The sequence below is a fragment of the Panthera tigris genome, chromosome B4, assembly GCF_018350195.1.
Source record: "Panthera tigris isolate Pti1 chromosome B4, P.tigris_Pti1_mat1.1, whole genome shotgun sequence".
Lineage (NCBI taxonomy): Eukaryota > Metazoa > Chordata > Mammalia > Carnivora > Felidae > Panthera > Panthera tigris.
This window is the reverse complement of record NC_056666.1, coordinates 124,775,169-124,788,252: the sequence shown is the minus strand read 5'-3', so window position 1 is coordinate 124,788,252 and position 13,084 is coordinate 124,775,169. Positions and strand designations below refer to the sequence as shown.

Below are 13,084 nucleotides of genomic sequence, written 5' to 3'. Positions count from 1 at the left end.
ACTAAGGTCAAAAGGGCAGCACTCCTGCCTCCCAGGCCAAGGTGGGGCTGGGTCCCCAGAGCTCCTTTGAAGGTTATCATTGCCCTGCCCTAATGGATGAGTGCTTGAAGGAGGAGGACTGCTTTTTTGCATGCTAGAGGTTTTAAACACAAGCTGAACTCAGCCGAACAGTTTTTAAACAAGGCTTTTCTAGCACCTTCTGATGAGTAAGTCTCTGCCATCTCCTTTCCCCGCTCCTAGGTCATGTGCTCTTTTGAACTAGGAGAGTCCTACTATCACTCCTTGTATTTAGCTGGAGTGGGTGCTCCTCTGTCTGGGGCAGATGATTATATTTCTAGTTCAGAACCTGCTGTAATTTACTCTGGCCTCCCACACTACTATGCCTCTTCTGCCTGCCTGCCTGGCTTCTACTGACCTCTGCAATTTGGACCCATTCCACCCAACTCCTCTTCTTCTTCCCTATATCGTGACACACTCCCTTCACATCAGATCGGGATCGTGGGCTCACCCCGTTTCCGCCACAGAAATACCCTCCCTGCTCTCTTTCTGTGCAAATCCATTCTTCACAGCTTTGCTCAGACCTTGCTGCCCCAGAAGATTTCCCCATGTACCTACAGCCCCACGATATGCTTTCCAAGCTCCCTTTACATTTATTTTTTCAAGTACATAATTTGGCCCTTGAAGTGTTTCTGCACGTTCCTCCAAATGCAATTCAGGCCCCTTGAGGGCAGGCCCATGTGTTCATCGGTTCACTAGAGATTTTTGAAAGCACTTTATATGGTGAGATACAAAGAGAAGTAGAAGCAGTGGTTGCTTCTTGTCCTCAAGGAGGGGAGGCTAGTTTGTAGATGTCTGTCTGGCACAGAGTGGACCCTCCACACAGGTTTGTTATATTGAACTATATGATTATATATAAAGATATATAATGCCTCTTCTTGCAACTATTAGCTGTCTCTAAGTGTCACGAGAGGCGGTGTTATAGGGAAGGCATCATGACAGAAGTGGCATTTGAACTAGGCCTTAAGGACAAGGAACGTTATTTTAAAAACAAAATTGGCAGAGGAAACAGTGTTCCTACAGCACCGTCAGGCACACCAGTGCCAGGCATACAGCAGCCACCAGGTTCAGGGGGGAAAGCAGTGGCCTTCTGTCCTTGCTCCAGCACCAACTAGCCTCAGCGAGAAGGCAAGTTGCTTAACTTCCCTGCCCCCTCTCCTTTCCTTCCCACTCCAAAGCAGCATGGGCTCTGGAAGAAAGAGATCCAGGTTCAAGTCATGGCTCTGTGACCTTGATCCAATCAGCTGGGGAGGGGGCTCAGTTTCCTTCCTATAAAAGGGGTAAAATAATCCTACCTTACAAGGCTGTTTGTGAGGGTTTAAGTACACATTTAAGTTGTTAAATGCCGAGATGTGTTTTATTTCTTTCAACCAGACTAGGGGTGGCAGCCCCCATCTTCCTCCCTGCAGACTTCCCCAGGGCACAGCACAGAGTCCGTCCGAAGTTGGGCTATGGACAGACTGCAGGAACCCTAAAGAGAAAATGGGGGTGCAAAGGACTTCAGAAAAAAAAGTAAACAGCATGGACATGGACTGACCAGGCTAAGTGGGATGCTAAGTGGGATGTTTCCCTGAATAGACTTAAGAATCTTTGCTAACTCTCCCTAAACATGCCTCTGCAGAGCCAACTGGTTTCTCGACAGCTCCTTCTGCCTCCGCCTTCAATCTCCAGGAAAGAGTCAAGGCCCAACCCCGTGGCGGGCTTAGAGGATGGGATGGATGGGGAGGCGGGATTTCCCCAACTCCCAGGGGCAAAGTTCGGGAGGTGTCCGTTCCCACCTCCTTACTCCCACTCCCAGGGACCGGGCTCCCGGGAGCCCCCCTCCGCACCCCCCCTCCCCCCCGCTTCATTTCCTCTCTCGGAATAGGTCGAAGGAAGGGGGTCTCGAACTCGGCCCAAGGCAAAAGCTCATCCCCGGCTCTCCTCCCCGCCGATCCGCCTGGGCCACCGCCACTTCAGCCGCCTATCCCTGGGGCCCTCGTGGCCCTGCTCAGTAGCCAGTCTCGGCCGCCGGTCGACCCAGCCCTGCGCTCCTCCCTCTGGCCACCTCGATTCCCGGTCCCCGCCTCAGCAGACCCAGGCCAGCCGCCCTCCCTACGTCCGCGCCTCTTGCCCCCTCCCACTCGGCCACTTCAGTCGCCTGCCCCGGCCTCCGTAGACCCCGCCGGGACACCCGCCCCCCTCCCACCAGCCGCCCCGGACCGCGCTCGGCCACCACCCTCGCCTCGGCCCTCCCACCCGGGGCCTCGTAGACACCCCCACCCCCGCCGCGTGGACCCCGCCGCGCCGCCCCCGGCTCGGCCCCCTCCCTGGGGTCGTGGCGGCAGGGGGAGGGGCCGTGCCGGCCCCCGCGTGCGTGGCAGGCTCTCCCGGCTCGGCTCTCCCGGCCTTCCTTCTCGGGAGGCGGGGTCGGCGCCGCGGCGGCGGCGGCGGCGGAGGCAGGCCCCCTCCTCCTTCCTCCCTCGTCCGGCCTCCTTTCTCGCGCGCCCGCCCGCCGGCTCTCTCTCGGCCGCTCCGACGCCAGCAGCGCCTGCGTGCCGCTCGCCCAGCCCCGGGGGAGCCCGAGGAAGTTCCCGGGCCGCGCGCCCCGCTCGCTCGCCTCGCAGTCCGCGGCCTCACCCGCCGCCGCGCCCGCCATGCCCTCGGCCAAACAAAGGGGCTCCAAGGGCGGCCACGGCGCCGCGAGCCCCTCGGAGAAGGGCGCCCACCCGTCGGGCGGCGCGGATGACGTGGCGAAGAAGCCGCCGCCGGCGCCGCAGCAGCCGCCGCCTCCCGCGCCGCACCCGCAGCAGCACCCGCCGCAGCATCCGCAGAACCAGGCGCACGGCAAGGGCGGCCACCGCGGCGGCAAGTCCGCCGCCGCCGCCGCCGCCGCCGCCGCCTCGTCCTCGGCGTCCTGCTCGCGCAGGCTCGGCCGGGCGCTCAACTTTCTCTTCTACCTCGCCCTGGTGGCGGCGGCCGCCTTCTCGGGCTGGTGTGTCCACCACGTCCTGGAGGAGGTCCAGCAGGTCCGGCGCGGCCACCAGGACTTCTCCCGGCAGAGGGAGGAGCTGGGCCAGGGCTTGCAGGGCGTCGAGCAGAAGGTGGGTACCCCGGGCCCCCACCCGCGGCCCCCGAGCCACGGCCGGGCCCCTGACTCTGCCCAGGCCTCGGTGCCTGAGCGAGGCCCTCTCCACGGCCGGGGGATGCCCCGTCCCCGGTCCCCCCCCCCCCCCCCCCCCCCCCCCCCGGTTCCCGGGCGGTCCCCAGACCCTCTTTGTTAATGGCCGCGGAGGAATGGGCCCCGAGGGATGGGCCGCTGGGAGGATGGTCAGGCCAACGAGCCAGGGTGGGCCAAGGGCCTGTCACAGGGCATTAGCGGTGACCTGTAAGGAAGCCGCCGGGCTCTGGGGAGCCCATTCTTTTTGGATTAGAAACCGCTGAATGGGCAGAGTTATCTGAAAAGGAGGTTGGAAGGGACGCCAGCGCATCCCTGGAAGCCTCGGGCAAGGCCACACCTGGGCTCTCCCGTGGGAGACGTCTGAGCCAGGTTTTAATAGATCCAGACCCCGGGGAAGGAGAAACAAGTAATCATACTCATTTGCGAAGTTCAAATGAAATATTACATATCTTCAGGCCCCTTGCCTTTTAGTGGACCAATGTCTCCATGTGGGCCTTTGAAATAGCATATACCAGCTTTAGAGGAAAGGAAAGGCCCAAAATACTAGAGGGTACTGGTGAGTAATATCACAAGGCACATTTACATGATGTTAAGAGGGCTTACTCATTATCTAATCATCATAGCCACCCTGGCTGGGAGGGAGGACTAGCAGTTTTGACTCCTTTTTCCAGATCAGAAAATTGAGGTTTAGAGAGATTAAGTGAATTGATAAAGATCCCAGCTGGTGAGTGGCAAACTGCATGAGAATGCCTAGGCCACTGCCCAGTGGGGGGGTCCACAGAGGCCTCTCTCAGGTGTGGATGGACCCAACTTTTGCCACCAAGCTTCTCACGTTCCACCCTGTCTGTGTTTTTCCACACCAAGCGCAGCTCTCTTGGCCTCCTACCTCCTCCTCCGGCCTCCACGAATGTCACCGCTCAATGAAAGTTAGTTGTATGATCGAAACAAAAAATCCCGCCACCACTTCTGAGCCCGGAACTGCTGCCTCCTTTTCCCAGCATGCTGCCTGCCCTGCCAAGTTTCTATCGACTTTTGTGGAGTATGCAGGACTAGGAATTTCCTCTTAAGACTGGCAGAGCAACTGGAATGAGTCAGCCTGCTCAATGCTGCAGGCCAAGGGAGGTGACTTTCTGTAGGGATTTAAGTAGGCAGCGCCGCTTTGCCTATCCTGAATGTCAAGTCATTCTTAAGAAGTAGACAAACTGCTGGAGGATAATCACTAGCCTCTGTTTCCTCTCTTTCATCCACCCACTGACCAATCCATCACAATATTTATTGAAGTCTGATAGTGATAGGGCTGCGTGTTGGCCCTGTGGGGGGTACAGAGGTACAGTAGACAAATCCGGTTTTGCGAAGCGGCACGTAAGTGGGTCTCAGTTGAGGGTCACCGTTGTGTGAGTTCCGAAGGAGAGAGTGTGTAGAGTTTGCCTAGGCCCGTATGCCCAGTGGCCAAGGTGGTGCCAGTCTAGATCTAGCTGGTGGTCAATAACTGTTGAGACAAGGAATGAAGACACAGGCAGGAGGTTCTATCTTGAGTATGTTGGGACAGCAGTGGCTACCTGGCCTGTAGCAGGACGGGAGAGAGAAGCTGAGGCCCAGATGAAATTGAGGTCTTGAATCGATGTTGAAGACATTGGGCTTCTTTCTGCTTCTCTCCTGCCTCTCCCTCTTTCCTTCCCTTCCGGCTCCCACCTCTCCTCTTATGGAAGCTGTATGCAGATGACTTTCCTCTTTGGGGCTCAGTTTTCTCATCTACACAGGGAGGGGAGGGCTCTGTCCAGAGTTTTAAGAATCCACCTGGCCGTAGACTCTTGAAACAGTGACCTTTCTTTTTCATTTAGCATGTAGGCCAGCTGTTATGTAATGCCTCGTCTTTATTGGGTACTCCTGTCTTTTGACCCTCACAGCAGCTCCAAGAGGTAAGCACTAGGATACTCCCCTTGCACAGATGAGGAGCGTGAGACCCAGGAGGCAGAGTAACGGCAAGGTCTCCCGGCTAGTAAGTGGCAGGGCTAGTGTTCCTCCTGCAGTTAGCTCCTGCAACACCCTCAACCGTTTGTTCATCTTGTTGTCTTTCCCATGCCTTGCCAGGTTCGTAGTAGGTCTTCGGCTAAGGCTGCTTCCAGTGATGTGGAACTCAGAATGTGCCCAGAACAGTATTAGGATTTGTCACGGCGTGTGGCCATTTCTGTCCGCACCTCTGAGGTGGCCAATGAAGAAGTTCCTTTGCTCTGAAGAGAGTAGTGCTGGCTGCTCTGACAACCTAAGTGTGAGCCCCTTTGTAACTTTGTATGATGCTCCGTGTGGGGTGGGGTTTGGTCCTTTGCAGGAATGTAGACCTGCAATATTATTATTCATAAGTAGTATTCGGTACGGGTTAGGCGTCCGTTTTTATTTTAAAGTTTATTTATTTTGAGAGAGAGAGAGAGAGAGACAGTGCAAGTGGGGGAGGAGCAGAGGGAGAGGGAGACAGAGAATCCCAAGCAGGCAGAAGGCTCCACGCTGCCAGCGCAGAGCCAGATGCAGGGAACCTCGAGATCGTGACCTGAACTGAACCCAAGAGCTGGATGCTTAACCGACTGAGGCGCCCAGGTGGCCCCATTGTGGGCGAGGCATCCTTTTAAGTGCTTCCCAGCCACCCTCTGAAGCAGGTCCCTTTTATTAGCGCCGTTTCACAGATGGACCCGCTGGATCTGGAGTGGTCGTGTTATCGTTCAGGGTCACATGCAGACCTTAAGTATTGGAACTGGGATTGGAGTCAGAGCAGTGTGACCTGAAGCCCTCTACTCTGTGTAGTGGGTGCCCACCTGGCCTCCGTCTGCACGTGCCCTGCCAGATGCCTGGAGCCTGGGCAGAGAAGCTGGTCTGTCCTTCCATGGAAGACTGAGCGGGGACTTCAGAAATGTTGGCTGTTCAGCCTGAGGCCCTGAAGGGCCAGTGTTGCCCTGGCAGATCCGGGGTGGCGTAAGGTAGGAACGGGCCTCCGACGGACGGCTGGATGAGAGGAGCGGCTGTTTGTAGAAGACGGAGTCCTCTGGTTGTATTTCTTTGTTTCTCATTTTGACTCTGGAGGAGTCCGGGCTTGTGGCGGAGGCAGCGTCTGAGCCCACGGTGCACTTGGAACACGCCTCTGCTCCGGCTCATCCCTGGAGGTTAAGAGCTCAGTGGTGAAGTCACCCATTCTGGGAGTTTGATGCTCAGCATGACCGCTTCCCAGTCTCCTCATTTGTAAACTGGAGATCAGTGGGAGCCACCAACTCAGGAGGTTATTATGAGGGTGGAATGAGATGATGTCTCGGAAGTACTTTGCATAGTTTTCGGTACACAGTAAGTGCCTCGTTGAAGGTCAGCTACTACCGTCTCCCCTCGTGCTGTGAGCTCCTTGAGCGCAGGGATCCTGTTCTAGCTATTACTTTTCTCTGGTGTCTTGCCCACCATGTAGTGGGCACCCTGCATATGTTGGGGGAACAGATGCATCATTGCATATTGATTATAATGGGGTCTTTGCATGTAAAGATGAACAGTGCACAGCACCATCGGGAGGGGGGCGATTTCTGTGTTCTTTTTATAGTGTTGGAGGTTGGGGTGTTTGGTTTCCGCCATGATTTCTGAGCTAGTCCGCTTCCTGGCCATTTGCAAAGAGTCAGCCCAGGTTAGGAGTGACAGGGATCAGAGGGGAAATGGACCAGCTCCTTCTTCATCAGGCTTTGCTCAATTAATTAATTAAATCCTGATTCATTCAGAAAACACTGAAAACACTGAATGAACGCCTGCTACGTTGCAGGTACTGTGCTCACCCGTTCATGCCTCTTTTCTGAGTGCTGTGTAGAACCGGCAGGTACTGTGATTGAATAATTTAGTTTCAGAGGTGATCTCTCTCCCGTACCTTCTCAAAGTGCCCTTTATGGCTCAGGTCATATTTGGTTTAACAGGGAAATTGTCTAGTATTCTCGAGTCCCTGAGAACCGGATTCTAATCTGTGTTAAAATCACAGACCGTTGGAAGCCACAAGGGACTTTAGAAACCTATTTGTTAATAGACGAGGAGCTTGGGACCTGGAAAGTGAATGTGACTTATTCGTGCTCACAGAGCTGGTTATAAGTGGGGCTGGGACTAGAGCCCAGGTGTCCTGTTCTCATTTCTATAGTGTTTCCCTTTGGCATTGAGCTAAGGATGGTCTCAGAATCTCCAGACTTCTGAGCTACTTCCAGAAGAAAGATTAAACAATAATGAAGACCATATCTGCTGTTTGTTGATCATTTACTATGTGTTAGGCACAATTGAAGCTTTATGTATATATTAATTCACTTAATCCTTGCAAAACGAGCCTATGAGTCAGGTGCTATTTTTGTTCCCATCCAGCAGCCGAGGAAACTAAGGCACAGATGTGCTAAATAACTTGCCCAAGATCACACAGCTAGGAAGTGTCCAAGCTAAGATTTAAACATAGGCAGTCTGGTTCCAGAGGCCCATGCTATTTTATGTTTTAACTTCTTACCATGGAGGTATTTAGGCATAAACAGAAGAGATCAATGTAATGAACCCCAGTTTTAATAATGCTCATTCTTTTGCTTTTCTCGTTTCATTTTTTCCCCACCCCTTCCCTCCCATTTTGTTTTGTCCTTTTTGGGCTGGAGTCAGAGCAGGGTGACACTGAAGCCGTCTCTTCCACCCCTTGTCGGCTGTCCCCCTGGTCTCTCTTGTTCTCAGATGCTCTGGGCATTGGGAAATAGCCCAGGTCAGCTGAATGACCGTAGGCTGGGCAGAAAGGCGGCCTGTCCTTACTCAGAAGATCCGGTGGACACAGGCAGGTGCGAGCCTGCAGAAAAAGCTGGCCGTTCAGGTCTAAGCCCTCTGAAGGGCCCACGTTGCTCTGGCAGACGCGGTGGATGTGGAACCAGGATCTAATTTTTACTGACACATTAGTTCCCCTAGAGTATTTTAGGATTTATTTCTGACAAATAAGAGCTCCTTCTTCTCCCTTTCCTTTTGGCAAAGCACAGTATATCATACCTAACAAAGTTACTGGTCATTCTTGATTCTCATCTGATACCCAGTTCAAAATCCGATTTCCCTGACTCTCTCAAAAACGTCTTGCTTTGTTTGAATCAGGATCCGTACAAGTCCACACATTACATTTGGATGATAAATCTCTTAAATTTCTTTTAATGTGTAACAGTTTCCTGTCTTTCTGCCTTTAAAAATGCCATTTAATTATTGAAGGTCCTGGTGATCTGTTGTGGGTTTGGCTGATTGCATCCGCATGGTGTGTTTTCCTCTTGCACGTTTCCTGTGAATTGGTGGTTAGAACTGGAGACTTGAGAGATTCAGATTCCTTTTTTTTTTTCTTTTTTTGCAATAAAGTGTCCTGGGTGGCACTTTGCACCACGTCAGGATGAAGGCCAGGTCAGTGGTCCTTACGTGGTCAGCCTTGGTGCATGAAACCGCTCCCTGGAGTGGCTCCCAGGTCAGACTTTGTTTAGGGGAGAATTTATTTAGAACCGAGTGTGTCGTGACACATGGGATCATAATGTGCTCACAAAGTCTGAGAATGCTGAGGAATCGCCTGATCCACAGTCATATTTTCGGGTGAGGACAGTGACTTGGTCAGGACCCCCAGCTAGAAGGTGCCTGTGCCGTCGTCTCTTGCCTCCCAGCCCACTGTCTCCCATGTGCCTCCGCTTTTTTCCTGTGATAAGGTGCAAGACTCTTTCAGTTCCAAGAGCCAGAAACTCAGCCTAACTGGCTGAAAGGGGGAGGGAGGGTGAGAGACAGAGAGAGAGAGAATTTATTGGCTTAAACTAAGAAGTTCAAAAGCAGATTCCTAAAGGTGTAGCTGTATTCAGAGATTCAGATTGTGTCTTCAGAACTTGAACTTGCTGTCTCTACTTCTGCCTTCCTTGACTCATAAACTGGCCTACTTTGTGTGTGGTCTGAGCCTCTCCAGGCTTTCCTCATCCTATGGCTAGCAATCCCAGCGGAAAAAAGCTTTCTTTACCAATGTTTTTTTTTTTTAAGTTTATTTATTTATTTTGAGAGAGAGAGAGACAGAGAGAGTGTGTGTGAATTGGGGCGGGGCCGAGAGAAGGAGAGAGAGAATCCCAAACAGACTTTGCACTGTCAGTGCAGAGCCGGAAGGGCTCTATCTCACAAACTGTGAGATCATGACCTGAGCCGAAATCGAGAGTCAAACACTTAACCGACTGAGCCACCCAGGTTCCTCTCTTTACTAGTAGTTTTAACAGAAGTCGTGGAATTGACTTGCTGGCCTGCCTTAGGCCACATGCCCATCCCTGGGCTAATCACTATGGCTTTGGAAGGGAAGGAGGGGTGGGTAGACGGAAAGTGCCGATTGGTCAGGCTGGTTACAAACCATCTCTGGAGCACTCGGAACGGGCCTTCAGGCTGGCCCCCAAACCATGTGGACTATGTGTGGAAGGAAGTTTCTCCAAGGACAATTATCGTTCTGTTCCAGAAGAGGGACCTGGAAGCTGGGCAGACAAAAAGAAATATAGCCTGTTGCATAAAACTTCTCAGCTCTTCTCAGGAGTTAACATCTGGATTTTGGTTGCAGGTGCTGTCTCTTCAAGCTACATTTGGGACTTTTGAGTCCATCTTGAGGAGCTCCCAGCATAAACAAGACCTCACGGAGAAAGCTGTGAAGCAAGGGGAGAGTGAGATTAACCGGATCAGTGAAGTTCTGCAGAAGCTCCAGAACGAGATTCTCAAAGACCTCTCTGACGGCATCCACGTGGTGAAGGATGCCCGGGAGCGGGACTTCACGTCTCTTGAGAACACGGTGGAGGAAAGGCTGACAGAGCTCACCAAGTCCATCAACGACAACATTGCCATCTTTACTGACGTCCAGAAGAGGAGCCAGAAGGAAATCAACGACGTGAAGGCGAAGGTCGCCTCTCTGGAAAACTCCGAGGGGTACAAGCAGGATCTGAAAGCCTTGAAGGAAGTTGTGAAGGAAATCCAGTCCTCTGTGAAGTCCAGAGAAAAGGACATCGAGGCCTTGAGAAGCACCCTCCAGACCTTGGAATCTGACGTCTACACAGAGGTCAAGGAGCTGGTGAGCCTCAAACAGGAGCAGCAGAAATTCCAGGAGGCAGCCAATTCGGAGCACCTCACCTTGCAGGCCCTCACGGAGAAGGTTCTCCAGTCGGAGGAGGCCACCTCCCGCCTCCCTGAGGAGATCAGGAGACTCAAGGAGGAGCTGCGCCACCTGGAAACTGAGGCCCTCAGGCCGGAAGAAGGGGTTTACAAAAACTCTGACGCCTTAGAAGCGCTCCGGGAAAAGAGTCAGGGATTGGACTCCAGGCTCCAAACCGTGGAAGACGGAGTGGATGCCGTGCAGACGGCCTCCGCGCGGCACAGCGAGAGCCTGGAGGCCCTGCTGGCCAAGAGCGAGGAGCAGGAGCGGCGCCTGGCCGCCCTGCAGGAGCGCGTGGCCGGCCTGGGCCCCTCGGAGGATGACGCGGGCGGCCTGGCCAGCACGGTGAGGAGCCTGGGCGAGGCCCAGCTCTCGCTCTACGGCGACGTGGAGGAGCTGAAGAGAAGCATGGGCGAGCTCCCCAGCACTGTGGAGGCTCTCCAGAAGGTGCAAGAGCAGGTGCACACGCTGCTGGGGCGGGACCCGGCCCGGGCGGCCCCCTCGCCTCCTCAGGACTTCCTGGACAGACTCTCTTCTCTAGACAACCTCAAAGCCTCAGTCAGCCAAGTGGAATCAGACTTGAGGATGCTCAGGACTGCCGTGGACAGTTTGGTCGCCTACTCGGTGAAAATAGAAACCAACGAGAACAACTTGGAATCAGCCAGGGGCTTGCTAGATGATCTGAGGAATGACCTGGATAGGTTGTTTGTGAAAGTGGAAAAGATTCATGAAAAAGTCTAAGCGAGTTGTGTCTGCAGGGTGCGGATTTAAAGTCCAGTTTCTCATGACCAAAAACTGTGTTGTTTTCTCCCACGTGTCCCGCCCCCCCCCCCACCATGTTCTTGTCCCCTCTTAAAAAGCAGTGGACACCCCCCCGAACACCAAGGCATTTTATATTCTCATGCCTGCTTAATTTATTTACGATCATTACCACACACCATTGGTTTCTCAAGTTTTCCGCTTCTGCTTTTGGTTGGTTTGCGGAAGGCCCAGCCCCTGCAAATCAGGGGCGCCTTTTAGAAGGGATGTTTCTCGTGTCAGAGAAGAATGGCTTCAACTGAGGATTAACAGAAGCAGATTAACTGTAACCTCAGAAAACCCTGCCTGGCTGGCAGATTTCAAGGAAAAAAAGTGGGGGGAGGAGGCACTTTTCTTTCTAATTGTCTTTAAGGAAAATTGCTTTTCCTTTTTTTTTTTTTTTTTTTTTAATATTTCTGGCCGAAGTTTTCATGAGCTGTCACTCACTTCTCGTCTTCCACTTTAAACTGGCTAAAATTCACAAGTGTCAGCTCTCCATTGGGAGGGGAGCAAGCCCCTCGGGCTTTAGGTTGAAAAGAACCAGCTGCTTGACTTGATGGTCGCCTCCAGTGGCGTGGGGTGTCTTTTCCATTCCTGAATCATCCTGTGATCTCAAAGGTAACTATGCAAAGAATCCAGATGGTTCTGAATGTGAAGGCACAACACCCCACGGAGCTCCCCCGTGGCCAACCTGTGTCATCCCTTGGTAGGGTCCCCAAATAATGCACAGGTTGAGAATCCCGAGAAAGGGGACTCCTTGGATTCTTTCGGGAAATGTGTCTGAGAGCTGTCCACAAAGGCCTGGGCCGTCTCCCCAGGGAATGGAGGCCAAATGTTTTTATTTTACCACAGTGTCCACGAAGAGGTTTGCTGTCAAGGCAGACCCCCATCTGTCAGTGAGGAAGGTGTGCATTTTCTGTAGTTTTTTGCTGTTTCCCTTTACCTTCGAGCTGTACTGTTCTTTAATGGCTGTCTTGCCCTTCAGAAAAGAAAAAAGAAAAAAGGAAAAAAAAAAAAAAGAAAATTAAGAGAAAAAAAAAGGTTTGTTTAGTTTACTGTGAAATGAACTGTATGGCTTATTTACAGTATTTTTAATTCTTAATAAACACTTGAGCTTTGTTACGACTTTTCTGGAGTGGTTGCTTTCTGAGGATTTAGCAGTTCTGATACACTAATTAGAAAGATAGGGAAGTTTTCAGCTGTAAGGCTTTGTTTCGATTCTGAAACCAAGATTGCTTCATTCTTAGGCCTGGGCACATAACTTTCGATTGACTGTTAGCAGGTTTGGTTGTAGGTCACTGTTTGACTCTAACTTTTAGTCACAGCAGAGGGTCTCAACCCCGACTCCCTGATAGAATCTTCTGGGAACTTGAAACCAAGCCTGGGCCTGGCCCCTGGGATTCTGATTCAACGGTACGTGTAAAGAGGGCTGGCACTAGCATTTCCGAGGCCCCCGTCTGATTGTAAAGTGCAGCCAGGCCTGACAACCACGGTCTTAGACCATCTTAGTGACCTTCAGCCCCCGGGGTTTCCTTCCCAGGTTGCTCTCCACCTCCCACCTAATATCGGATGCTGTTTATGGAGTACCCGTGTGCTGTGCATCATGCCAAGCCCTTAACAGGTCCCTGTATCTTCCTTCTAAATTTCCCGAAGGCAGGCAGTATCGTTCCCCATTTGACAGAGGAGCAGCAGGCTGGGAAGCATCACATAAGATCATTAGCTAGGAAGTGGTAGGGCTGGGATTTGAACCCAGTCCTGCTCTTAACCTGTGAACGCCACCCCCCACCAGCACCAGTGCAGGGCCAGCTGACCCGTGCAGCTGCTGTTGCAGAACCAGGGGCTGCAGGGGCTCCTTTCTCTTCCACCCAGGGTACAGAGGGAGATGAGGACCTGAGTGCCTATGTGGTCTCTTG

The 13,084-nt window shown here is 52.8% G+C and overlaps 1 protein-coding gene across 1 annotated transcript; it reads left to right on the top strand.

Annotated features, from left to right (window-relative positions):
- Positions 1 to 2,444: 2,444 nt before the first annotated feature.
- CKAP4 (cytoskeleton associated protein 4) lies at positions 2,445 to 12,293 on the top strand. Its single transcript, XM_042993084.1, has 2 exons — positions 2,445 to 3,140; positions 9,792 to 12,293. The coding sequence occupies exons 1-2, from the start codon at positions 2,694 to 2,696 to the stop codon at positions 11,112 to 11,114; spliced, it is 1,770 nt and encodes a 589-aa protein (XP_042849018.1). The 5' UTR covers positions 2,445 to 2,693; the 3' UTR covers positions 11,115 to 12,293.
- Positions 12,294 to 13,084: the final 791 nt, after the last annotated feature.

Coding starts and splice junctions, on each gene's coding strand:
- CKAP4 (XM_042993084.1), top strand. CDS start 2,694: ATGCCCTCGGCCAAACAAAGGGGCTCCAAGGGCGGCCACGGCGCCGCG. Junction 3,141..9,791: donor TGCAGGGCGTCGAGCAGAAG/GTGGGTACCCCG, acceptor TTTTGGTTGCAG/GTGCTGTCTCTTCAAGCTAC.